General features: G+C 47.6%; 7 protein-coding genes across 7 annotated transcripts; 4 read left to right on the top strand and 3 right to left on the bottom strand.

Moving 5' to 3' along the window:
* Positions 1 to 427: 427 nt before the first annotated feature.
* Positions 428 to 7463, top strand: RhiXN_04164 (ricin-type beta-trefoil lectin domain protein; the record flags this gene model as incomplete). Its single annotated transcript, XM_043323981.1, has 30 exons — positions 428 to 745; positions 798 to 834; positions 1602 to 1662; positions 1713 to 1971; positions 2103 to 2193; positions 2906 to 3449; positions 3554 to 3682; positions 3736 to 3760; positions 3823 to 3947; positions 4014 to 4141; positions 4192 to 4213; positions 4281 to 4297; positions 4358 to 4507; positions 4557 to 4668; positions 4738 to 4815; positions 4863 to 4925; positions 5024 to 5159; positions 5355 to 5500; positions 5558 to 5691; positions 5745 to 5770; positions 5824 to 5868; positions 5927 to 6019; positions 6071 to 6097; positions 6148 to 6240; positions 6293 to 6353; positions 6404 to 6756; positions 6813 to 6908; positions 6957 to 7034; positions 7081 to 7218; positions 7269 to 7463. The coding sequence occupies 30 exons, from the start codon at positions 428 to 430 to the stop codon at positions 7461 to 7463; spliced, it is 3780 nt and encodes a 1259-aa protein (XP_043176400.1).
* A 450-nt stretch (positions 7464 to 7913) lies between these two features.
* On the bottom strand, positions 7914 to 9046 carry RhiXN_04165 (Grap2/cyclin-D-interacting protein; the record flags this gene model as incomplete). The annotated part of the gene is made up of 5 exons (XM_043323982.1): positions 7914 to 8183; positions 8240 to 8445; positions 8657 to 8813; positions 8866 to 8969; positions 9028 to 9046. 5 exons carry the CDS (start codon positions 9044 to 9046, stop codon positions 7914 to 7916), a joined length of 756 nt encoding a protein of 251 aa, XP_043176401.1.
* A 703-nt stretch (positions 9047 to 9749) lies between these two features.
* Positions 9750 to 12511, top strand: RhiXN_04166 (intermembrane space AAA protease IAP protein; the record flags this gene model as incomplete). Its single annotated transcript, XM_043323983.1, has 15 exons — positions 9750 to 9761; positions 9815 to 10205; positions 10261 to 10323; positions 10374 to 10510; positions 10558 to 10704; positions 10758 to 10934; positions 10989 to 11083; positions 11134 to 11230; positions 11280 to 11353; positions 11430 to 11481; positions 11534 to 11701; positions 11756 to 11855; positions 11911 to 12148; positions 12201 to 12267; positions 12323 to 12511. The coding sequence occupies 15 exons, from the start codon at positions 9750 to 9752 to the stop codon at positions 12509 to 12511; spliced, it is 2007 nt and encodes a 668-aa protein (XP_043176402.1).
* A 682-nt stretch (positions 12512 to 13193) lies between these two features.
* On the top strand, positions 13194 to 14676 carry RhiXN_04167 (Golgi apparatus membrane protein; the record flags this gene model as incomplete). The annotated part of the gene is made up of 7 exons (XM_043323984.1): positions 13194 to 13290; positions 13344 to 13383; positions 13443 to 13759; positions 13812 to 13988; positions 14040 to 14116; positions 14166 to 14412; positions 14468 to 14676. The coding sequence occupies 7 exons, from the start codon at positions 13194 to 13196 to the stop codon at positions 14674 to 14676; spliced, it is 1164 nt and encodes a 387-aa protein (XP_043176403.1).
* Positions 14677 to 15189: 513 nt separating this feature from the next.
* On the top strand, positions 15190 to 17133 carry RhiXN_04168 (C2H2 zinc finger; the record flags this gene model as incomplete). The annotated part of the gene is made up of 5 exons (XM_043323985.1): positions 15190 to 16121; positions 16183 to 16249; positions 16303 to 16415; positions 16468 to 16590; positions 16647 to 17133. 5 exons carry the CDS (start codon positions 15190 to 15192, stop codon positions 17131 to 17133), a joined length of 1722 nt encoding a protein of 573 aa, XP_043176404.1.
* Positions 17134 to 18693: 1560 nt separating this feature from the next.
* On the bottom strand, positions 18694 to 22683 carry RhiXN_04169 (aldehyde dehydrogenase family protein; the record flags this gene model as incomplete). Its single annotated transcript, XM_043323986.1, has 24 exons — positions 18694 to 18958; positions 19012 to 19224; positions 19286 to 19381; positions 19437 to 19548; positions 19604 to 19620; positions 19675 to 19850; positions 19899 to 20041; positions 20087 to 20143; positions 20191 to 20217; positions 20269 to 20275; positions 20327 to 20395; positions 20449 to 20520; positions 20576 to 20647; positions 20698 to 20741; positions 20793 to 20888; positions 20941 to 21047; positions 21468 to 21511; positions 21564 to 21625; positions 21682 to 21740; positions 21796 to 22068; positions 22120 to 22136; positions 22190 to 22364; positions 22417 to 22519; positions 22575 to 22683. 24 exons carry the CDS (start codon positions 22681 to 22683, stop codon positions 18694 to 18696), a joined length of 2415 nt encoding a protein of 804 aa, XP_043176405.1.
* A 301-nt stretch (positions 22684 to 22984) lies between these two features.
* On the bottom strand, positions 22985 to 25793 carry RhiXN_04170 (Cell division control protein 14, SIN component; the record flags this gene model as incomplete). Its single annotated transcript, XM_043323987.1, has 7 exons — positions 22985 to 23630; positions 23690 to 24451; positions 24508 to 24888; positions 25156 to 25280; positions 25331 to 25524; positions 25572 to 25710; positions 25767 to 25793. 7 exons carry the CDS (start codon positions 25791 to 25793, stop codon positions 22985 to 22987), a joined length of 2274 nt encoding a protein of 757 aa, XP_043176406.1.
* Positions 25794 to 25888: the final 95 nt, after the last annotated feature.

The following is a 25888-nucleotide window of genomic DNA, read 5'->3' on the forward strand; positions in this document are numbered from 1 at the left end:
CGACCGCCATCAGCTCTCGTGCCACCTCAACCCCCCGTCCCATACGCGGATTCACCCGGCCCTGGTACATATTTTATAGCTAACCGGGCTGTGCCAGGTAACCTCATAGAAATTCACCCCGAAAACGAGGGTCGGGCAGTATGTTCACCTGATTCCTCGCTATCCAGGCAAATGGTCGGTGAATCGTTGCCAGCCGAAGATAATCTGACCAAGTTTTGGGCTTAGTGGTATATACAACGTTTTGGAAAGGGGTACAAGATTAGGAACGCACAACATAAATTATATCTTTCGGCTCCTAACAGCAAGCCATACACTGTAGTTGGGACAAGCACTGAACCAACTGAATGGAATTTGATGAGAACGCACGATGGATTTGCGTGAGCTTTACATTACTAGTGTCTCATGAGTAAATTCGATTCCTGCAACCATGCTTCACGTCGATGGCATTTTGTGTATAAAAGGTATCTTTCCTGCCCTGGTCTGGCCGACGGTCACTGACTACCAATGGTTACAAATTAGCGATGATGTCAGTGATGAGGCTCCCGAGACCACAGAAGATCAAGTCGGCAACCTGCTTGCTCAGATTGCTCTCAAGGATTCAGAGTTAGCTGCTAAACACCGTCAGTTATTTGAAAGAGAAAGGGAGCTCCAGACATGGCGAAAGAGTTATGGCGGAGAGCCAGGAGTTAGAAAGCCTGATCTCGCGACGCAATGTGAACATGGAGACTCATCTGGATTTCTTCGGGTAAGCCAGCTCGATCTACATACATCCAAGTGTCTAAATCTCCATTGAAAAGATGGCAAATGAACCAGCACATAAGAAAGGAAACAGCAGTCAGTGAGAAAGAAACATATCAGCATCGCATTTGTATGCGTGGGGTCGCAGGACGTTATATGTGACTATTGTTTTTATATAAAATTAAAAATTGGGTTGGATAGACTTGAAGCTCTTAACAAATGTATCATCCTAAATATAACTGCATTTCATAACTCTGTTATAAGCGCCCAAGTACCAGACTGTAATTGAACGCTTACCACCGTCTCTATCCTTGAGCTGACTTCGCTAATACTACATGGCATACGAAAAACCCCCGCAGCCAGGAAAATATTATATAAAAAGCGTAGCAGCTCCCAAAAACGTCATTGAAGTACCGCCTTATAATGAGGAGCGAGCTGTATGCTCGCCACAAGCAGCAAAGCCTACCCCGAACCAGCAGGTGGAAAACATGCACTATACCGCTACTTATGAGCTAACAAAATTTCTCTGAATGAAGTGGTATATTCAGCGCTCAGGAAAAGGCTACAAGATAAAGAATGTCCAGTTGGTGTTTATCTTTCATCATACTCTCCCAAACCCAAAAACGCGACACCGGTTGGGACAAGCCTTACCATGGACCTGCCGATTGGCATATCATAAGAACCCACGATGGATTCACGTAAGACTTAGTCTCTTTACAACCAAATTTGACATGGTGGCTTCACTTTAGAATACAATATGGGGAGGATGAGAAAGCGATAGATTTGCACCGTGGTCTTGATATGCTGGTAACCCCGTAAGCGCCTTAGATGCAGAGTTTAACTGTAAATCTAATACACTACAGATGCACCTTTGGGACGCGGCACCTCAACATGCAGCCCAAGATGGAAGTTTGAACGAATAGGGTGCGTAATTTCTATTACTCATTTGAAGTCCTATTTGCCCATGAGTACAGTGACGAGGTCGGCGGCGAAGCTGCAGAAACAGTTGAAGATCGTATTTCAGTCCTCTGTGAGCAGATTCGAAAAAAGGACATTCAAATAGCTATGAAGGATGCAGAGATATTAACAAAGGATCGGCTATTGGCGCGCAAGGAGCAAGAGCTTCAGGAAGCATTGCAAACTCATCACGAAGCACACCCAAATAATGTCGAAATCCAATCGCAGATGGATGCGCTTCGTAATCAGATGGAGAGGCTGGAGTTATTGGTGCAGGTACGTTGGTTATCGCAGCCCAGTTCTGCACCTTGGTTAACATCTGCAACGCACACTTGGGCTTCAAGTCATCTAGAGATCATCCGGAGCAACGAAATAACGCTAGGTGATTATTGAGATCTGAAACTCAGGACAATGTGCTATTGTTGAATACCTATGTACACTGGCTACAAACTCCTTTCGCTACGAAACCCAACAATACCATGTACAACAAGGTCTTTTGTAAGACTGGTCTTTGATATATTTGCCGTTGAAAGCATAATAAAGTGGTTTTAATTGAAGCAAATTATAGGCCTGCTACGAAAGACTCAAGACGGGCCCAAAGATAGGCTAGTGGTATTTGGGTATATAGAAGCTTGGGGTGGGGGGTCGGGAAGAGCTGCAGAGCTATAATTAATTACTACCAATGGGCATTTGACCACAACTAACTGAGCTACGCGAAAGGATGCATCAGCTGGAACATATACTGAAGGTGTATTGGCTTTTTCGATTCGTGATCTACATTAAAGTATCCAATTTATATGGTATGGCTATCCGGGAATAGTGTAACAATGCTGCAAGCTCTCAAGCTTGATCCACTATATGGGCTCGCGAAAAGATATTAAACAAATGTGAATATAGTTTTGCAGTCACCTTTAAAACGCCTTGTTGTAAGGGCAGAAGAATCTCCATGGCCTACGATTTTTTGCATCAAATCAAGTTTAAATGCGCTGGTTGTTGAAAATTATATAACCCAAGACGCGAAATTGCTTGATAATTTCGAATGATGGCATTCAATTAATCAAGCGGATTTGATCGACGGATCAAATTGCGCCACTGGAAGCAAATCTCCACCTCGAGGACTCTCGACCTACCGCGCTTGCCTGCCTGTTGCATCCCACAAAGTTTCCGCGCGCTCAATATGAGCAAGAGGGCTGACTTTTTGCTCCCATAGGCACTGGTTTCCCGCCTATTTCGACCTTTACGTTTACAAACCCCAACACAAGCCAATCGAAGGGAACTTTCACCACAAGTGAATTCTCCGAGAATGATCAGCCTAAACATTCCAAGTATGTTCATCCTCCGGATAGTGTCAATGAAGACCTCCCTAATGCATCCACGTCGTACAAAACATCGCCTTCGAAAAGGCCCAAACCTGGTCCCATTTCGATGTCTGAGTTATCATCTGGTACGAATGCGTTCAAGTTACGCTCGAGAAACAGTATCAAGGCCCACAACACGACATCAAAAGCTATTTTGAGGCAAGAGGTGTTCAAAAAGCCGCATACATTAGCATTCCCACTCGAGAACCTGGATACGGTCATAACCGAGCAGCCTGCTACAGTGCGACCTCTATCAACGAGTGCCAATGCAGTACTTAAAGTCACACATAATCAGAGGATAGATTTAGACAACATTGCGTCTAAAACACCCTCCTCACCTATTCCCTTCGAAAAATGGAAGCTTCATCATATCCCAAGGGCGCTCGCACTCCCAGAGTAACCAGCATAGAGAAACGCCAAAATTCAAGTACCCGCAACAAATCCGAAATTGCTTCACGATCCACCTCGCTAGGTCATACCGTCCAATGCGTTCCTCATAGATTTAATTCGGAAGATTCTTTGCCGCAGGGCGCAATTTTTTCGCCCATTCTCGAGGTCCCCCAAGGCGAATCAAGATACCAAACACCTATTCGAGGGGGTGGTGATCTTTCAACGCCGTCGAGTGAAAGGTTCAGCCGGGAGAGTACTAGCAGCATACGTGATCTGAGACGCAAGTGCGAAGTTACGAAGCTACGCAAAGGTTTGACGTAAGTTACTAAATGATATCGTTATAAATACTCAGAGGTGACATGGTTCTATGGTCCTATAGCGTGAGCTTATCGCTTCTCAGAACCAAGAGATCGAGGAGCTCTCAAGTAAGAGTAGTCAGGCAGAGGAGAAAATAAGAGCACTCGAGTCTAAGCATATCGCTGAAGTAAAGGAAGTCACGCGACGGTAGGTTGTACGAGTGATACCCTTTCTGACGCCTCACTAAGCTTATGTATTCCTTTTTCCGCATAGGGCGAATGACTCACTGGCCAAGCTCACTAACTTACACGAGAAATCTTCAAAAGCAAATGTCAATCAGATTAGGGAGCTCAAGCAAGATTTACAAAACGTTAGACAAGAGATCCAGGGCTCTATGAGCGGTGAGGAAAGACCTTGAGCAGTAGATTTCATTTTCTGAGATCTGAAATAGCCGTCGAGCCACTCCTCGAGGGGTACACCAAATGAAAAATACTTTGCGAGAAATCGCTGAGAGCACGAGCAACAAGTTCTCGTTCATAGCGATGAAAAGACAAGGCGTGAGCACTGGGGCGTACTAAAATGGCGGAGAAGCCTTTCTGATTTCGCGTAATATCTAGTTCAACAAACCACTGATTTACTGAGAGATCAGCTTTCGGATCGTACTGGAAATTATACTGAATCACTGGAGCGCGAAAAGGAATTGCAAGCATCTTTGGTAACCTTGGGAGACAGTCACGCGAACGTCGCTAAGGCGTTATCTGCGCTTCGTAAGTATAAATTCATCAACACTACAAAAGATAACGATTAATGCATTAGACGAGCAACATGATCAAATTTATGTGAAGTATTCAGACTCCAGGCTCGCCGAAAGCACTGCTACGAAGCGAAACGAAGAGCTCGAGGCAATAATCAATAGCCTAAAGACAGAGTAAGTGTATTACAAGTAAATATAGGCATATTGACAATCGAAATCACCCACAGCAATGTGCGAATGAAGTCGCTTCTTGTGGAGAACGAGGAAACATTCTCGTGCAAACTTGGCTCCCTTGGAGAAGAGCGCGATGGCATACACTAGGTAGGTCCACGCAGTGCCATTGACTAAACTTACTAAAAGTGAATCAGTCTTGAAGAGGCCCATAGGGAATTAGGCATACTTAAGAGCGAAGAGCAAGCTGCGCGCTCGCAGTACATACACTTCTTCAGGAGAAAGAGCTCATCTCTCAAAGGTAAAGTTTTAATCTCTCACCTTGATCAGATTTATAAGGTTGATGGTGGCAAACTAGGAACAAGTCATTGCAGCGCGACCTGGACTTGAAGATTCAGTCTTTAGATGACCAGCGGGTCAAGAACCAAGCCTTGGAACAACAGCTCAAGGAGGAAAGACATAAAGTGGAAGAAGCTCGTACCGAAACTGGTCAAGTGATGGGTCAGCTCACTGAAAAAGAGCGGCTAACTCTGCAGTAGTTTTCCTTAGGGTGCTACTTTTCTCAAATTGACGATGGGACACCAGCATTCGGGAATGGAATATGACGCTTGAGTCACATTGCGAACGTGAAATCTCACTGAGAGCAAAATAGCCGAGCTCAGTGCGCTTGTCTCTAATCTCCAAGAAAGGTCAAAGAGGCGGATACGATGAATGCTGAGTATCACACTCTCGAGAAAATCCTGTTGGAAAAAAGGGCTGAAGTTGAACGGACTGAGATTGATAACGGTCAACTCCAATCCCAAGTTGTGCAGTTAGAATTGGCACGAAATGCCTTGTGAGTTGATCGTTATCTATGCATTGATACGGTCTGAATAATTACATAGCAATGAAGAGTAAAACAACTGCGAGAAACTAGCAGCGTTTCCCGAGAACGAGAGGCTGTGCCCAGACCGAAGTTCGTGAATTACGTCGGAATATCGAGGAATATCGCAACGCGAACGAAAAATTACGCATCAGCTACGCCCGGTAAGCTTATGTGTTCGTAATAATCTTGTAGACATACTAAATACGAGGCAGAGTGGAAGAGGCGATGATGCAAGCCAAGGTAAATAATTTTATTGAACACCACGATTTCGCTCTACACAATCTTCCTCATAGGTGGATCTTGAGGAAGCTAAGGAGGCCCACAAGCTCAGTGAGAAGGTGTATTAGGCAAGCAGCGAGAAAATATGACACGAATGCTAACAATTATTGCACAAAGCAACGCGAAGCCTCTTTACTCGATCTGAGTAAACTACAAGCAGAACAAAAGGTGGACCCTAATCTACTTGAACCATTGTATTCACTTATGTTGGTGACAATTCTTTCAGAGTGTAGTGGATAAGGCATCCATCGCGGAGAACAGGCTTCGCTTGGCGCGGGCGAATCTCAGGTGCGCATATACTTGACATTAATGACTCCAATGACTTAGGTAATGTGTAGGAACATATTAAGAAGCTCGAAATAAACTGCTTGGAACGAGAAACCGAGTCTAAGCAACTCCGCCATGAGCTAAATGCATCTAAATCGGCCAAAGTAAGGTCCGAAAATATGAAAAATAAACAGTTGGCACTAATACTTGCATCAGGATATTTTAGAGTCTTTGGCTTCCGAGTTCCGAAACTCAATTCAACAAGCTCGATCTCAACGTGAAAAATTGAGGTACAGGAAGGCAAACTTAAAGCTCTAAGCGATCAAGTATCCGGTCAGGAAACTGAGCTCCGGTTGTTAGAGCAGCAACTTGCAAGCGCCGATGCTCGGCTTGCGCAGTCCAAAGCTGAAGCTGATACTCATCGAGCCGCCGCCGAATCTGCTCGAACTTTTGCTACATCGATTGAGACCAAACTGAAACAGAAGGAGCAAGATCTCGAAGCGATTCGAATGGAAGAGCTTCAATCGCGCCGAACTGATGCAACCGCATATGAAACTACCACAGTACTACAAAACAATATCCTAGAGCAGCAAAACTTTATCGAAAGTTTGAAGTCGAAGGTTCTAGAGCTCGAAAAGAGCTCTCAGATAATTGTCGAGCGATACAAGGCTGGAAAACTGGTATGTCTGAACACATTTGCTGGTTTCGTAATTAAATCATTCTATCATTATTTTAGACGAGCCCAGAGAAAGACTTGATCGGAGTAATCACTGCGGGCATCGTGCAGGAGAAAAACAGAACCATCAATAATCTCAAAGGCGAGCTCAAACGAGTAAGTGAAACAGCACGTCCTCCAGACCTATCGCCGACTTTGCCTTAGAAAGAAAACGAGCTCGAAATGAATAAAGCCGCCACTGCGAGCCTCAAAGACTCACTTGCAAAGCAAATCAAACAGACAGTAAGCAAAGTACAGTAATTTGGTTGCCTCGTCTCACCCCTTTCAGGGGGAGCTGAAAATACAACTCGAATCTAATCTAATCAAAGACCCCGCGGGCTGGAATTCTTTCAACCATAAACAGATGGCAGTTTCTTCCTCGCCTTTGTCGGATACCATGTGGCACGCACCTGATCATGATCCACCTGTATGGTTCCCAAGTCGGATACTCTGCTCACATACTGAAAATGCTTTAAGGCCCCTGATTCTCCTGCCGTACAACTTACAGAGCAAAACGCACGGAATAGACAAAACGAAAATGAGAGGCAACATGATTATGCCCAACCAACGAATTCGAAATCTCAACAGTATCGTGCACCCGCTACGACCAGGCTCGAATCAGGTAATACGGTTGATGAAATACAGGAATTTGAAGAATCTACGAATCTATGATGTCAGCCCTACAAACCGGAAAAGGGTCATGTTTAATACTGAGCCAACGGATGACGAAGAACAAGACTATGAGCGCGGGACTAAACGTAAGACTCGTGTAAGAATATTTTTAGTATGCATGCATATAAAGTACACATATTCACTAACGAGGTAATTGCGTACAGACACGAAGGATAACAGGGTATCAGGGGAAAGCAGTGTACGTTAGCCCGACGCTTTGGAGACTCCACTGACAGCAATCCAAGGGACCAAGCAGCCCAGCAATAGAACGGAAGGCACATCGGCTGGTACAAAGGGAAAGGCAACGAAACGTCGCAAGGTCTGATGGATGGCATCAATAATTCTATGATACGTTATTTGTATTTTTGATGGCTTTGTCGATTTGAGCGAAGCACATATCAAACCATTCAATATCCTTTTTATCGACGCGCGAGTTATTATGGTCATTGGTCACCCGGTTTCCGAAGGGATGATCCCAGACGTATGCAAAGTTTCTCGTAGAGCTTGCGTCTTTTTCCGAATTTCGGCCGCTCGATTAGATATTTGTTGTGAGTCCTGAGGAGACCAAAGTGACGCTGCGATATCATCGACCCCTCCAGCGAGTCCCGTTGAAAACCCAAGCAGTTGTTCCAATTCTAGACTTCCCTCTAAAGCCGGACTGATAATGCGTGAAAGTACGCGTTTATGCAGGAGGGCGACCATGCGAAGTATCAGCATCACCTGATTTATCAAATTCAGCTTTCAGCTTCATTTATATTGCAAGCGATCATACACACCTTCTTGGCAGTCTCAACCTCGTGCGTAGCAAGCTTGCTCGCCTGGTCGCCCAAAATTTCGCCCCATCCATCTTCGAAGTCTTCTTCATCGTTCCGCACTGGATCGTCACTTTCGGCCTCTTCAATCATTTCCTTAACCTCTCGCATAGCATCATCTATATGCGATGCATCTGACTGCCACCGTTTTGCGACTGAAGCACGATTATCTGCCGAAAGCGATGCTTAACACGGTCAATATTATTATGGATAGATCCAACTCGAAGCATAAGTGCAGCCTTTGATTCCGCAGGAGATGCGTCTGTGACTTTCGAGCGAGTAAAGGTAATCAAGTAGGTTTGCATAGAGTCAATAACTCTTCTGAAGCCCACACGGCCTCGGATCTCATGGTTGGTCCAAAAACTGAGAATAATCCAGCACAGTGAGCAAGCCTGGAGACGTCGCGAGCGATCTCGATAAGTGGCTCTCGTGCTGCTGAGTAGGAATCCGCATTGAGCACCAGCGTAAGGCTTGTAGACCGAGCATATAGTAGTGTAAGGATGGATATAAAATCCGAGCGGACGTCTTCGGGAGAAGGCTACCCAACTTGAGGTAAGATGGGTGTATAGTCGTAATTACAAATGACGCACATTGTCTTCTGGAGTTTGTGGCACCTGGCTACGAGATGCTTTCAGAGCATCCAGAGAGGTTGCACATGAGAATATAGTCTGTTGAAGGGCAGCCTTAAAATCGTCTGGTTGATTTATTCATACTCAGCAAATTTTCTCGTCCCTCGCTTATATGTGGCTCACTTTCTGCAGTTGAAGACATGGTCGATCAGATGTGTGAAGACTTTGATTGAAAACCAGCAACTTTTGGCCTCTCACGTGATCGATTACGCTTTCCTCCCGATCGCAACTGGCAAGCTTTCTCGTACTAGTCCAGGATCGCGTTATCATCTTCGATAATAGACTGAGGAGGAGAAGGAACAGTAGCTTGCTATGCAAGTTCAGATTTGTGGCGGGCCCCTCCGGTGGGGGTGTCTGCCCTCACTTCATCGACCACCGGGTATAATCGCTCGATCGCCATGGGTGTATAATAAAGGTTTACAGCACAGACTAGTAAGTATCGCTTGCGTAGCTCCCACAGCACAGCTTATACATTGAAATGATAGTATATGTTGCCTAGGTCCACTATCACCAGCATCTCTCATCCTAAATCACGTCACTTTAACTCGGCCCATCCTTTTCAGAAACATCCCGGAGTACTTTTGCAGCAGCACCTACTCCCAAATGCCCATATAAGACCTTTGCTAACTACCGTTGGTATCCTCGATCAAAACCGGAGACTATCTCTCTTTCGGAGCAAGCCGGCGGCATCATCTCCGGTCTTACGGTTGGCCAAAATAGCCAGGCTTGAAGCGGATGCGGATGTACATAGCCATGATGCTGCACGTCAGGTTGCTCTGTTCATGGAATTGGCTTCAATAGATAGTCGGAACGGATATCAGGGAATCGTAAGTCGGTGGGAGAGAATGTGCGAATTTGTGAGTGCAATTTGGGTGTAATCTATGGTCAACTATTTATGCTGTCCGTAAAGGATCCCAGGTCTCCGCTTCTTCGGTCGGATACTGCATTTGAACTGTACCTTACCGCGCTCATCCGACTTGGCCTCCCTCAAAGCGTCAACCCTGCTGTGCGAAGACGCGAGGCCTTACTTGCTCTCCCGCCGTCTGACCCAGTAGCACCGGATACTCCTGCGGAACCATCTGTACCCCCCTCGACTAGTGAGGTAATTGCTCAGCGTGTTTTGAGTAATTCCTCGATCAAACTTGGTGTCGGACGTGCCCTGCTGAACGATTCACCTGCACCATCAACTCTCGGAACGGCTGCTGCAACGTCCCGATCACCTGGCGACAATACTAGCTCTACCCCGTTTGGAACCCGAGGATCTTCAGGTGCTGACCCAGTTCATGTGGTTATTGAAGAACGTAAGCTGGTTGCGTGGTTAAGTACGCCAGTGATTTTATTTTTACCTTGTTACAGCCCGTAGTGCGGTATGGATGAGACTTTTCCGGTTCATTTTGATTGCAGCGGTATACGGATTTAGTGAGCCAAATGTCTACTATTGTAACATTCTTCTGAGATCATGCCTTCAGTTGCATTGACGATTTTGGCCTTTCTATTGGAGAACTCTGGCTTACTCAAAGCTGGGCGCCAGTCTATGAAATATGAGCCACAGACAGGTAGTGGCGTTAAATTCAGTGACGTTCACGGCGTAGATGAAGCCAAAGAGGTTTGCAGCTCAATTTCTGGCTTGTCCGACCACTAATGGATTTCTAGGAACTTTACGAAGTGGTTAAATTCCTGAAGGATCCGACCCAGTTTACGACTCTAGGTGGCCGACTCCCGAAAGGAGTTTTGCTCACCGGACCCCCAGGCACTGGTAAGACTCTGCTCGCCAAGGCTGTTGCCGGAGAGGCTGGAGTAGTAAGCTGTTCAAAACCATCGCATATCATACCTGTGCTAAAACGTAAATCAAGCCCTTCTTATATGCATCCGGCTCTGAATTTGACGAAATGTATGTTGGCGTGGGCGCCAAGCGAGTCCGCGAACTTTTCGAGACTGCCCGCAAGCAACAGCCTTCTATAGTTTTCATCGATGAACTTGATGCAGTTGGCGGACGCCGCAACGGTCGGGAGGGCCAGTGGTCCAGACAGGTAACGACTTCGTTGGTTCATTGGATATAGTGATTGATTAACATGCTATTATAGACACTCAACCAACTTCTAACGGAATTAGATGGCTTTTCAGCAACTGAGGGTGTGATTGTAATTGCAGCTACCAATTATCCTGAAAGCTTGGATGGGTGAGCAATCCCGCTTCAAATTGTTAACGAATCTCACAGCCGGCAATCAGTGCTCTCGTTCGCCCCGGTCGTTTTGACAAGAAAGTCGCAGTCCCGCTGCCTGATATTATTGGCCGAACTCAGATTCTCGCTCACCATATGAAAGGAGTAAGTTGATTTCGATCACGCATATAACCGCTTTTAAATCTAGGACCAGGTGAAAACCGATCCAGAAGTTAACCTACAAGTACTTGCTCGTGGAACACCCGGGTTTTCTGGCGCCGATCTGCAGTGGGTATGATTGGTCGCGATTTAAGGAAAAATCTGACGTCACGAAGAAATATGGTTAACCAAGCTGCTATCCAAGCATCCGTGAAGGGCACAAAGTAGTTGGTTTGAAGGAATTCGAGTGGGCAAAGGTAGCGCTAACTATGCGTGCTGCAAGAAATTAAATAACCATTGGTCTTCTAGGATAAAATCTTGATGGGAGCTGAACGGAAAAGTTCATATATTACTCCCAAGGACAAACTCATGACTGCTTACCATGAAGCTGGCCACGCCCTCGCTGCTCTTTACACCCCTGGGGCCAGATCGTTACATAAAGTGACATGCATGCCGCGCGGACATTCATTGGGATTAGTAGGTCGATCCACATACTAGTGTGAACTGCTGATCAACAATGATACCGTATAGACACAAACCTTACCGGAAAATGACGAGCACTCTGTCTCATTTAAGCAATTCTCGGCCATGCTGGATGTTTCTATGGGTGGACGTATTGCGGAAGAAATGAGTAGGTTGAGGCATGCGTGAGAAATGTGACGCATAACAAAGCTCCTTGAATACAGTTTACGGCAAGGAAAACGTAACCAGTGGAGCGTCGAGTGACATTCGTGCCGCGACGAATCTTTCGAGACGGATGGTCAAGGCAAGAGAACTCATACAAACATATTGGTGGATTCTAACGGCCCTTTTTGTTCAGGAGTATGGATTTTCTGACAAGGTGGGAACAGTGTATCATGGCGATAGCGATACAACCCCTCCTAGCCCCGAGACCCTTCGCTTGATCGACACGGAGATCCAGGCGTATGTCGCACTTTTGCTAATTACGCGAATAATGAGCTCATGGCGTTTTTAGGTTCATCCAGCAAAGCACTGAGCGAACCACGAAGCTATTGGAATCCAAGGTTGAGGAGTTACATAAAGTAAGTGGCGTCCATACGCTCCCTTGCCCAACCTGGCTGATACGACTATGCAAAGTTGGCCCAAGCACTTGTGGAACACGAGACATTGGATAAGTCTGAGGTCGAAAAGGTCATTCGTGGAGAAAAGATCCGCCAAGTTGAGGAGAAATTGAAAAGTGCGACATCGGAGCCGGGTCCCAATATAGCCGAATCCAAGCCGACCCGAACGTCCGCTCCACGACCGCAGCCCGTAGCAGCTGCTTGAACTGAGTTTTTGCTAGAGCTTTGTTCGGATAGTTTGCATCTTTTATATTTCTCACTGCATCATGTTCTATTGTTGTTTCTAGTATCCAAACACCCATTTCATATATGACAGACGTTGACTAAATTGACTGAAGGAGCCAAACGGGGGAAGAAGTGCTAAAACAGGATACCGTTTCGTTAATTCTCCTGAAGCCGAGCACAGCCACGGGGACCGGCGCCAATGGTTGGCAGCTGGCGTGACTCGTGAGTTGGACCACCGCCGGGGTGTGCTGGATCTTTGAAGCCAAGTGGTGCTTGTTCCTTTCTACGACAACAGGGTAGCCTCAGCTGTGAGTATTCTATGAAGATCGTTGTACTTATCTGACCTCGTGTATAGCCTTGACTCGGTCAACAGAGAATCAAATTTGCTTCGCCTCAAGCGCTCATATAAGCCCGTAAGATGGTGCGCTACCCGCCCTTTTGTGTGCTCACGATCGCCGCCACCCAGTGTGCTCCGATCCTCTCCATCGCTGCCGTGTACGATTTGTGCTAATTAAGCTGTCTTGTTTTGTTTGTATCATTGCGTCTCTACCCATTTGGTAACACTGTATCGCCCTGCCACCAACGGATCATATCTCAACTCTTCGTCTGGACAATCTTCTATTTAACCTGGATTCCTCTTCAAATATCATATACACCCGACAATGGCTTTTGCATCCAACTGGAATTTCCGATGGCGATATGGTCTGCTTGCCCAACCGGGTGCACAGGCCATCGAGCCCTTCCTAGGCACACGAGCCCGTGAGTTGGTCGAACAATCATTGGTTGTTGACATGAATTGATCGCGATCACAGAACTCGGGTTCATTGGAACCATTATCACACAGTCAATCATGTACGCACTGAGATCCCGTGCTCCCATCGCCAACTCTCCTCATTAATATGTGTTTACAGCGTTCTGACAATGGTGGCTATCGCGTTTGGTCTTGTCGAATCCAATATCGACACGAATGATGGCGATTTTGAAGGCGACAGGTTGAAGACCTTGCCTTGTTACTTCGCAATGTTTGGCCTCGCGGAGATATTTGAACTTGTCATGGGCCTGGATGCACTCAAGTTACGAAACATAATTCAACTGGTTGGTATATGTATCTTCCACGCGATGCTCATCGTTTCCGCTGGGCTTCAAATCCATCAAACCCGAACAGCTCTCGTTCGTCCCGAAGTTAACGGCACGCGCATTAACTCAGCGGATTCGTGTGTTGGGGATGGTTACAAGGCAAGTAGGGTTCCGTATATTGTTTTTGCTACGTGCTTATTTAGGAATCCAGACTTGTTCCGGTCCGGATGGCTTATTCGCGCTGGTCGAAAAGTTTCTCATTGTGGTACCAGTTATTCTGGGCGCCAGTCTACTTAGTATGATTTATTTCGTCCGCGAGCTGTATCACGAATTTGGATGGGCAGTCTTCCACGCGATCGGTGCTGACCCACGAATGAAAGGTGCGCCAGCCTCGTTCCCACAGATCAGTTCGACTGACTCATTTTTTGTAGAGATGTACAGATGGTATCAAATTATGATTTGCCTCCTCAAATTTGACTTCTTCTGCTTTGTCGCGTTAACTATGCAGGTGCGTTATCTCCATGACCCATAGCAGGCTATATCTTATACGTAAACAGCTTCTTATCGTGGTGCTGAGCAAATCATCAGCCGAGTTTGGCTTGACAGTTGCAGCGATCCCCGTTGTGCTCATTCTGTTGATTGCATGCGGGATTGCAGTACAAAGGGAGATCAAATGGCTCATGACCGGATCACTGGTCCTCATGTTAGGTGCCCAAGCGTACTTTTTGTACAAGTTCTCGAGATTGTTCATTGGAAAGACCCGAGAGCAGTACGTTAGTACACGAGCGACGTTGGCTACAGTTTGTGGGTACTTCACCGTTGATGCCAGGGGTGTTGCCATGCTAATCATTATCCCCAGCTATCATTGCTTTTGTGATGATTTTTGCTTCGTTTGCCGTTGGGCTCCGATGCTTTGCCGATTTCGACAAGGGCTTGAAGAAGTCCAAAGTGCAAGCTGTGGAACAACAGAACCGGCGGCCAGGCAAGGGAGCTTTCTCCCCACTCCATACTCCTGGACTGGACCAGCGTGGATCATATATGCTTGAACCACGGATGTCGATTGAATAGGCGGGCTGCAGCACGGACAGGCGTTTTGCATTTTAATTTCTATTGTATTTTTTTTCCACCTGGGCCCGTTTGGGACTTTTCCACCCTGCTTTCTTATCGTAGTAGTATTAGCGAGTACTTAGGCTATTTGCTTTCAATGGTAATGGACATCAGCCACTACAAGTTGATGACATAATCGGAGCGGAGTCTTCGATTGGGCCTCGAGTCGGTTGTTTGACAACAACACTCGCTGGCTTTGTCGCCACGAGAGGATAAACGCACAGGTCTAAGTACGACGAGAAACGTAGAGACCGGGCCAAGGACGGATTCGTAACACTGGCAGCCAGTGGAGGTATTTGGTTTGTCAGCGAGGTAAGTTGTTTATTTTCCGGTGGTGTTCTGTTGGGGGGCGTCAACGCTCAGACCACCTGGCTCGTGCGCAAGGCCTGTTCTCCATCACCATCACCACCTCCAATTACACATTACATTTAATACTTGCTCTGCCCCTCATGACGACAGACCAATTCGCACGCGATGCGCATATCAGAACCACTCGTACACCATCCCGAGGAGGAGGAGCTTGAATTACGGCTCGAGGATGTGGTCAACGACGATGGAGAGAGCTCGGATGACATTGACGGCGATCACGTGGGCCACCCGCTCGACGACCATGACGGTGTGCACACTTTGGACGTACATTCTCGGTCAGGAGAGGCGCCGATAGAGCCTCATTCAGATCCATCTGGTGCCCAGCAGCCATTCGATCATGCGGCTCTCGAAGCCCAAATTGCAGATCTACTTACTGCAGAGGCCGCTCGCACCACTCGAAGGGCTGCCGCTGCTGCTGCTGCCGCTCGCCAGTTTCAACGCAACACAAGTGCACGTACGAATCACCCACACTCGGATCCCCAATCGAATCCCAGCACCGATCCTTCGTCCATGTCATACCCCCTTTCACTTGCCGCCGCTCAGTCATACCCTTTACCAATGCAGCCCATTGGCTATCCACCGCAAGGGGCTCTTCCTTCCGAACACGACCCTGCAGATTCTAATGACGGATCCGGGCAGCATGCAGCCAACCCATCCATCTCCAGCAATCCAGTTGTTCCCGGCGTCCTCGATGGTTCAGCAGGACATCATAGCACCCAACCGCAGAACTTTACCGATATTACCGACATACTCGCTCACCTGTCTGCGCATTTGGAAAATGCCGCCGCGGTCGTTGCTGCCGCTGGAAATTCACAGCCTCAAGGAACAATGGCAAGTTCCGGAGCAGAGGACGATGACGACTCGTTGCACGAGGGACGTGACGATGATGATGACGACGACGAACCGGCTCGGCCCATCGTTTCGGCTGAGCGTCCCTCTGGTCCGGAAGGCGAAGAAGATACCACCCGGCCGTATGTCTGCGATGTACCAGGCTGTGGGAAAGGGTTTGGTAGGAAGAGTGATTTAGCTCGGCACTTGTGAGTTTAGGTTTCGGTGGTCATATCACCCGTGTATAAACTTACCGTAAACCTAACCTAGGAGGATCCACTCTGGCGAGCGTCCATACCCCTGCGACGAACCTGGATGCGGAAAAAGTTTTATTCAGGTATGCATTTTTGTGTTTGTTGGGCCCTGTTCCTTATTGACAGTTGTCACTAGCGTTCTGCGCTCAACGTTCACAGGCGGGTTCACACGGGGGAGAAACCCCATTTATGCGAGTACTCCGGGTGTGATAAAACATTCGGAGATTCGAGTAGTTTAGCGCGACATCGGTGTGTTGAAATGTTGATCATACCTCTACATTTGGACTTATTCCATACTCAGGAGAACCCACACCGGCCGTCGTCCGTACAAGTGCGATGAACCCTTGTGTGACAAGACGTTCACCCGCAGAACAACTCTGAACCGACATATGCGCGTTCATATGCCTGGGTTTGATCCACACAGGTGGGTGAGGACCAAGCAACGTCCCGAAACACATCTAACTCTAATCGCTTGGATAGCCGACCTTCCAAGCGCCGCCGCACAGACGAAGAACTTACCGACATCCCAGCTATCGGTTCCTTCATCACTCCTCGAGCGGCATTACCCGGTGGTGTTCGACCAGTCCCACAGATGTCGCACTCGACCATGGCTTCACTTGGTTCTGGAAACAATCCAGGGGCATCTGGTTCAGACGTCCAACTTGAAGGATCGAGCCAACAAGGATCCCACCATGATTCGAACCCATCATCCATGCCTTGGCCAACTGAACAACCGAACGCAGACAACCAACCTCATCCAGCTGGCTCGGGAGCTGAAAGTAGAATGCCGGGAGTTGATGGTATTGGCGACGGTCCAGGCGACTACCCAGAAGACTGGGTGCGTAACATGAACGGAGAAACCGAAGAGGACTCGGAAGATCTCAATGCTCCGTCGGGAGCTGAAGCAAGTACTTCGACAGGTAGCAACCATACCCAACCACCCCGCCCTCCAATCATTTCTTACTAATTTTCGCTCCATTCTCTGTGTCTATTTTGTAATTTGAGCGAGGACAGCGGATTGTGCGCTACCTGGTTGTGTATAGAGAGCGCTTTGCGTGCAACTTTACCCATATTTTATTGTACTTTTTTAAACCTTTTTGGAGTCTTTGCTGCGTATCTCCTTGTACCGAATACCACCCACCAATTTATTTTGTTGTTTCTTTCAAGGCGGCATTGGAAACGTAGGAGAAAAACGATGTGTACCATTACAAATGCCAGACGTTTGGAATTACTTTGAGTATGGTATGTGCATGTATGATTCTCAAAGTACTACACTGGTACTAAGTTTAATAAATTACGTGAATTATAACGAACAAGTTCGAGGGGGTGTTGACAATAGCAATTATCAACCGGACGGAACACTGTGACATTGTAGTGTAGTAGTATAAAAAGATTTCACTGTCATAGTAACAGTGAGCTCAATATCAACAATACTATATGCGCCAACCCAGAGTAGGCAATGCTCTGATGTCGTTCATGCACAGCAGTGGCCTGTGTGTGCACGACGAGTCGTCGCGCGCTGGTTCAATCCTCTGGTCAGTCGATTCAGCCGTTGACTATAGTCTACGGCGTCGACTGCCTTCCCCATCCTACTGCCATATATCAGCCCTCGAACCCGACCCCCAGGACATTCGCACGCCCCGTTCGGAGTCAACGTTTGACTAGTATCGCTGGGACCCAGGATCATTTAGTCTTCCACCAAGACCGCGACCCATCTTGTTCCGGTTCCCCAGGCCCTGTCGGTCGTGGCTCGCACTTGCGCCCAGCCTCGAGCTTCCGGGACATCCAGCCCCTCACACAGACCATAAGTCCCCATGGCGAGGTACGAGGCCGTATTCACATCAATTGCTCATAGACATAAGCTCGGCCGGTAGTCACAATCGTGCGTGCTTACAAGCTGAGACTTGTTTCTCCGACCGGAATCCACGAGCTTTAAGTTTGAAGAGAGTGGATTGCACCAGAGCTCGAGTTGGTTCTGGGTCGAGTAGAGGATGCAAATCTACACAACTTGAATCAAACTGTGCTAGCTATATATATCACTGTGGTGTGATAAGATCTTGAAAATCAGTATGTCAGGAAAAGATGTATTTTTTCAGTATAATGCGCCCGAAAACTACAACGTCAGTATGTCTTCCTCAGCATCAATCGGACTGAGAAGAATTGATACCTAAAGTTGGTATATATTGACTTTGATTTCAGCTCAATTTTCACTTGAACGGACATTCTTATTTTCATTATTTTAACCCTATACAGTGTATCGATGGTCGAGTGATGAAAGCTGGGAGAATAGCAGATTTACACGTCGCTGGTCTGCAATGATTGAGTCGCGAATATGGTACATCCTTGTCGGTTTCACAAGGTTATAACCGTCAGGTTCCTACTTTGCGTTACTTGCAGTCTATGTATGCGTGCTCGTTCAGGTTTCCATGCAAGTCCAACCGTCACAGAGCGTCCGTAGCCAAATTGAAAGTATATTAAACTTGTCACATTCATTGAATACATTTTAATAACAGGAAGCTGAGCCCAGTTACAAACCACCAAACACAATCAACTTGGTATTCATGTATTCGTCAATACCATGCGGGCCTCCCTCACGTCCAAGCCCACTTTCTTTGATTCCACCAAACGGCACTTGGGCCTGACTAATCAAGCCAGTGTTGGTGCCCACCATTCCAACCTCGAGTGCCTCTGCTACACGCCAGACTCGTCCTACATCGCGAGAGAAGAAATACCCTGCGAGACCGACGTCGGAGTTGTTTGCCAAGCGGATTACTTCATCCTCGGTCTCGAACCTATGTGGGATGTCAACAATCGTATTGCATAAAATAGGAAGGCATGGACGCACTTGATCAATGCAGCTACAGGCCCGAATGTCTCCTCGTCAGTAAGAGCTGCATCAGGGGGAACATCTGCCAGAACTGTTGGCTCGAAAAAGTTGGGGCCCAATGATTCAGCCCGTTTTCCACCAACCAATACAGATGCACCGCGTGAGACTGCATCATTTACATGCGCCTCGACCTTTTCGATTGCTCGAGAGTGAATCAGAGGTCCATGTGTACTAAACAGATTTGACTATTAATAAGTACGCCGAGGGGGATAGCGAGCGAAACCACACTAACGTCGCGGGGTCAATTCCATTTCCGAGCTTGAACGCATCAACTTTTTCGGCAAGACGGGCGGCAAAATCCGCATATACCGACGATTGAACATAGATCCTATGGGTTCACTTCAATACGTGCTTGCAGATTAGTTGGTTGAACCATCAACTACCTGTTTGCGCAGACACAAGTCTGACCAGAGCCACGGAACTTGCAAGCGATAGCACCGTCAACCGCCTTCTCGATATCCGCGTCATCGAAAACGATAAATGGCGCATTTCCGCCTGAAACAGATCAATATGGAGTTGGTGCTTTGCTGGAGCGATTGAAATAACTCACCAGCTTCCCAAGAAACCCTATTATGGTGATCGTTCCAGAATCCTTTTACTGCCAATTCGAAAGGGACTTACTTTTTCAGAGTAGAACTAGCTTGTTTGGAAAGTATCTTGGCGACAGGTGTGGAGCCCGTAAATGTCACTTTCTTGATGATCTTGCTTTCGCAAAGCTCCTGGCCAACTTCTTTGATGTTTTTGTCAGTTGTAACAACATTAATAACGCCATCTGGAACTCCGGCTCGGCGAGCAATCTACATCACGTTACCAACAATACACGTATGGATGAATGCAACACGCACCTCGGCCAGCGCCAGAGCTGAAAACGGAGTTTCCGCAGGAGGTTTGATAACCACCGTGCAACCAGCAGCAAGAGCGGGTGCTAGTTTCCGGCCAATCATCGCACTCGGGAAGTTCCATGGAGTAAGGATCGCAGCCCCCCTAGCTATGCGTTTGGAATCGAATGAGAGGAATTATAATAGGCTCTCACCAACAGGTTGTTTAACAACCACGTTCCGAAGGTTGAGCATTGGCGAAGGGATGACCTCTAAGCAATATAAGGTATGTTTCAGTCGTAGATATTACGGGACCTACCGCCATAGGTACGAACAGCCTCTCCAGCTGAGGTCTTCTGGTTAGCCTCAATGTTTCAACCAGCTTACATCCACCCACCAAACCACTGCATAGGTTTAAATTAATAAGCACGTCCCAGAGGCAATAAAATACTCACTTCGACAAACGAGGCACTATAAGCATTCTCGCCCTTGCCCTCGGCAAGAGTCTTTCCGTTTTCCAGTGTCTTCCAAATAAGAGTTAGAATGAAACAAGTCTTAACCTCAAATTACTCCGCACAATGATCAAGCCTAGGTCATCCGCATTATCCAACATGAGTCTGTACATCTTCTGGAGGATATCGTGGCGTTCCTATCCCCCATGCTTATATTAATTGCATGGACCATGATGGTATCACAAGAAATACCTTAGCAGTGGTCTTGGACCAGGTTTTAAATGCTTCATCAGCAACCTCGATCGCTTTCTTGGTGTCTTCAAGCTGCCTATTGATGAGTATCAGTCTAAAGAAAGTGACCGTTGGATACCTACACCAAGTTCAGGAACAGTACCCAATACCTCGCCGGTGGCGGGATCTATAGTTTATTGGTTAATCTCCCCCGAATGACGCGTAGCTTTACACCCACTCGTCACTTTAATCTTTCCACCATCCTTAGCGTCTACCCATTGTCCGGCAATGAATGCTTGGTATTTAACAGACTCTGATCTTTCACGGCAGAGAACTAACGGGTACCATATGAGCAATAGCGAGAGGTGAGGTTATAATTGACTAACGTTTGTTGTACTCGAGGCCATCCTTGCAAGCAATGCTGGGTTCAAACGGAGGGAGGGAGGAGCTAAGCGGAAACGGGCTGTAGCAGGACTCTTTAAAGCTGATCGACCTCGTGCAAATATCAGCATCACGCCAATGACTTGGTCAGGAGGATGAGATGGGCTGTAAACCGATTCATTCTAAGCGTGACCATATATGCTTATCCGGCAAGCGATCACGTCACTGAATTCATCTACTACCCGATTCACTAAGCGGTTGCTAGGAACATGTAACGTGAAGCGCTGTAACAAATTATACTCGGCGTTTTCCTTTACGACCCCCTGGGCCGGCATCATTGACCGACGCTTGCTCAAGAAAACCTCCTTGTTCCAAGGCACTCCTCGCCGACTGGTTTATCCTGTTACGACTTAGCGTGGTTTCAGACAAATAAACTATACTACTTGCCATTTAAATCGATCTGGTCCAAGGTGAATGCTGTTGTTTGGGTCTTAGGCAGCCATGTTAGTTAGACATAAGGTCAAGCACCTACCCCCCGAAAAACCTGGTAACGACCACCAGAACATGATCTACTTCCTACATGGGCTCATAAGCCTAACTTCCTCATTTTTAATGGCCAAGTTCTCACCATGATTTGGAGTAAATGCGCAATTCCCCGGCCGGCAGCAGATTCGCCGTCATCGTCATTGTCTGAAAAAAACTGTGGGTTCTGCTTCCTGATTCTTGATGTTATCTCAGTCACTTACCCTGGTGTAGAATACCATCTACAGTGCACCTCCAAGCATTGATAATTGGATGTGCCGCCCTTGTAGAAAATAGTCAAGCCTACAGACTGCATATAATTCCAATTCTTGACGCACCTTGTAATTCGTTTATCCGTCATCAAATACGCAAGTATGGCTGGAACTTGATTTGGATGCGTAATTCTGCACGCTCTCCCAATAAAAACGCTCTTCCGATCGATGATTGGTTCTGCGACCGTAAATTCTACGCCGACGGGCAGCTCTACAGGTGCGGGCAGCTCCTTTACGAGGGGTTCTTCCGCTCGAGGCGCGGTCTCGTGGGTGTGACTCTCTTTCTCAATCTCTCGTTGAAGTTGACCTGCAGTCTTCTCGCTTAGCCGCTCTTGGTACCTACAAACAGAGGTTATGCGTTATAAGTACCACAACCGTGTGAGGGCTCACCAATTGTTGCACGCTCCCTAACATGCTCAATTCCGTCAAATACCGCTATATCTCCGGGTGACCAAGCAACCCCAGTCAAGCTCGAAAAGTAGGTTCGGAGTACCGAGCCAGAGAGCTCTGGATCCACACCGAATGCTCCAATGTAACGGGAAAGGAGCTGTAATTGGGGGGCAGACGATGTGGGATAAGAAGGGAGAAGAGTAACTAAGATATTGAGGGACACATCTTCGTGTGGTGCTTGAAGCCTAAAGAGCGTCCGGTCACACAATGTTTCCCGATGACTATATGTGGACTTACGAGCTAACTACTTCAAATCGAGTTTTAGCATATGCGGAGCTAGGATGGGAAAGCGATATAGGCCACACGCGTATATTCTCGGGAAGGTATATGGACTCGAGAGCTACCAGTTATTCTTGTTATAAAAGGATAACCAGCAGGACACCAATAATAAGTACCTTGAATCTCTGATAAAATAGGCTCCAACTCTGGGTTTGTTTCTAAGAATGCATATAATTCTTCAAGTGGGGTATATTCCAAAGGAGGGGAAGAAGCTCGTGAAGTCATTCGGTCGGTCACAAGAAGGAATGAGCTCAGGCATGCATGGCGATCGTGGTAAAGATTACAGAAATTGCACGTGATCAAATTCATTTGGTATCGACAGGGCGGTCATCATATGCGAAAATGTGGATTGAGAGGGAGCGAGATACACACGTAAAGTTGGAATGAGCGTGATATAAATGACAGCGAGACATTATTACTAGGGTGGAAGTTAGACTGGCAAATGCGTAACTCGTCATAACATAGCTGAAACCAAAGGTCTAGAACAAAACCGACACTACATCTGCCGCCTGCGCAAATGTCTGGACTATCGAAGCCCCCAAACCCCCGCTCGTTGAACACCTTCCACGAGCGCATCAACGTTACCAAGCCAAGCACCTAGGAGTTCCTTTTTTTCAGCCGAGGTGCGAACCATCTTGCCATCTATGGGTATACCCCTAGTGCGAGACGGAGAATCCTCTAGACTACTTCGTTTCCCAGAGTCGGAGCCCAGGTTTCGTTCTATCTCACCGCTGGAGCGCCCTTCGGAGTCTATCCCGTCCCGCTTTACACGACCAACCCCATCCCGCCCAGCTTTTCGCCCACCGTCACTTCTGGACGGGATCGGTGTCGAAGGAGCACTCCTCTTGGACCGAGAAGCACCATCCTGTCTTGAGTCCGAATCACCCAACGAGGTGCTCTGCGATACTTCGAGGTTCCTCCCTAGTGCCTCTGAGCTGGGCTGATTTCTCTTCAAGCCCTCGGTGCTAAGGTGACTACGTCTCAAACCGTCGTTGCTTCCCTGGCTCCTTTGCAATGCTTCGTTACTTAACTGGCTTCTCTTAAGCTCTTTGACACCCAAGGCCATGCTCTTCCTGAGCTCGCTGCCACCTTCGTCTCGCCCGGGTACCCGCACACCACCAGGAATAATGGCGACTTTTTTCGTTCTCGCGGGCGTGGATACAGCTGGCGTACTCGAATCGGGAATCGGAGATCCTTCGGTGCCGGAAACGGGCGTAGTGGTGTGGAGCACGCCGGGGTGGATACATTTCTAGGAACGGGCCGCGAGGGAGTTGGACGTGGAAGGATTTCACTTGCTCGAGGGCGACGTTTGGTAGGTTTAGTGGCAGAGTTGGGTTCATTGGTATCGGCAATAGAATCCTTGGAGGGCTTCGAGGATGGCGCTCTAAAAGGATTAGAAGCGGAGTCTTTGGCTGGGGTAGAGTGTGCATCATTGTGCATTTTATAGTGAGCTTTGAGAGGTTCATCTGCTTCATTGGCAAAATTTCGGGAAGGGGTATATTTCTTTGGGCTCTCAGGCTCGTAGTCGATATCTCCTTTCAGGAGCGAAAGAGTGGCAAGCGCGGGAGCTGTTGGTTTCGCCTTGAGAGCGTCAGAGATGGAAGTGGAGGGTTTGAAAGGATTCGACGAGCTTGTTTCCAATAGATTAGACCCAAGCACCGGAAATATCCTTGGGTTAGATGCGCTCTCTCCGGCTTGATCGTATCGGGTTTTGGCGCGAGGCGTGTCTTGGGCATTTCCATCCCGGGCTTCGTCTCGGAACTTTCGTTTTGGTTTCGGTGTTTCTTGTACATCATGCCCTCCTGTTTTAACAGGTGACTCCGGAAGAGGCACAAAGCATTCCTGAGTTATGGCGTTTGGCGAGGTTGGCCGGGTTTGGGAGGGAGTGGGAGGATGGATGCGAAGATACTTGTCAGGCAGATGCGGGTTCTCGAGCGTTCGATTGGTCGACGTGGAAGACACAGTGGAAGAGGAATACGAAGACTGGGCGTAACTGACAGTCGTGGAAAGACCCGTTTTGGCTCTCGCTCCGCTTCTCGGGGCCTAGACGATGATTTTGCAGACGATTCTGTCATATTGGATGCTGTACTGGCCATAGAGTATGTTGATGAGCGTGAGACAGATCTCATTTCTGCATCCCGCTCATTCATTCGCATTTCAGGGCCGGCCGAAGCATCGGTAGCATCCGAGCGCGAAGACAGGACTGAGAGCGTCGAATCCCCACTCACAGTCCGTTCCAGCGGCACTTGTGTTCGAGGCCGTGATTCAGTAACTGGTGTTTGTTTCGTCTTGGGTCGGCGAGGGGTCTGTAGCACTCGGGTAGGAGCAGGCGGAGATTGGGCCAGAGGCTTTGTGGCCGAGGGTTTAGAGGAAACTCGAGTAGGCTTTGGTGTGGGTTGAGATACAAAGGAAAGGCCAGTCTCGAGAGGCCTAGAGGAAGATCTATGGCAGGCGCTCCAGTCACGGCAAGGACATCTTCATCCTGAAGATAAAAATAGAATTCAAGGCATTTCATCCTTAATGATAGATTTAATCAGCTAACGTAGAGTTAAACATACTGGGGCAGGACTCACCTGACATTCTGTCCTATAACCTTTTTAAGCGTGCGAACGATAACCTCGAGGCCGTTGCATGCTTCAAAAACACGGAGAGCAGAAGGTGAATCGACGAGAAGGCAGTAGGGTATCAATTACGAACATGCAAGCGGGGATAACAGCGCGGCAAGCTTTGAGTCCCGCATCTATGCCAGACGTGATTGTGGTGTCGGGGTCATCGGGATTAACGGAAGCATGCCGGAGTGCGGTCAACAGGTCGAGCAAAGTCTGGTTATTTTGAATGAGGGTATAAATATTTGCGGAAATAATGGACCGACCTGAATGCCTAACCTCCTTCCCAGATAAGTCTTGCTGCGAGCATGAATGAGAGCCATGCCTTGAAGGGCTGAAAGAGCGAGAGAAATGATATCGATTACGGCGGATGATGTATTAGTCTTGGCACGAATTTCGTCAATAGTACGAGAGATGGATGATGCGGAAAGTACGCCGCTGCTGAGAATTCGAGATACAACTGCATTGGTATTAGACGATGTAAATAGTTTGGTCGTTCTAACTTACTGTTCGTTTCAAAGTCATTTTGCTGTTGGAGAAAACGGGGGCGTTGGTGAGGGTCATGAGTGCGTACACAGACATCAGCAAGGATACTATGGATGTGCTCAAGCGCTGTAAGTTGAGCCGCTCTAGAAGACCTAAAGAGCTGAGTGCATGTAAGCTACGATCTATAAGTACGAATGAGGTAGTTTATTGGCTCACATCATCAAGAACATCCACGAGTTCCATGGCACGGTCGTTGTCACGAAGGTGTTTGGGGTTTAGACAACCGCGTCGAACACAGCGCTTATAGGTGGCTGTGCTACTGGCGCTTGGTATCCATC

This window comes from Rhizoctonia solani, chromosome 1, assembly GCF_016906535.1.
Source record: "Rhizoctonia solani chromosome 1, complete sequence".
Lineage (NCBI taxonomy): Eukaryota > Fungi > Basidiomycota > Agaricomycetes > Cantharellales > Ceratobasidiaceae > Rhizoctonia > Rhizoctonia solani.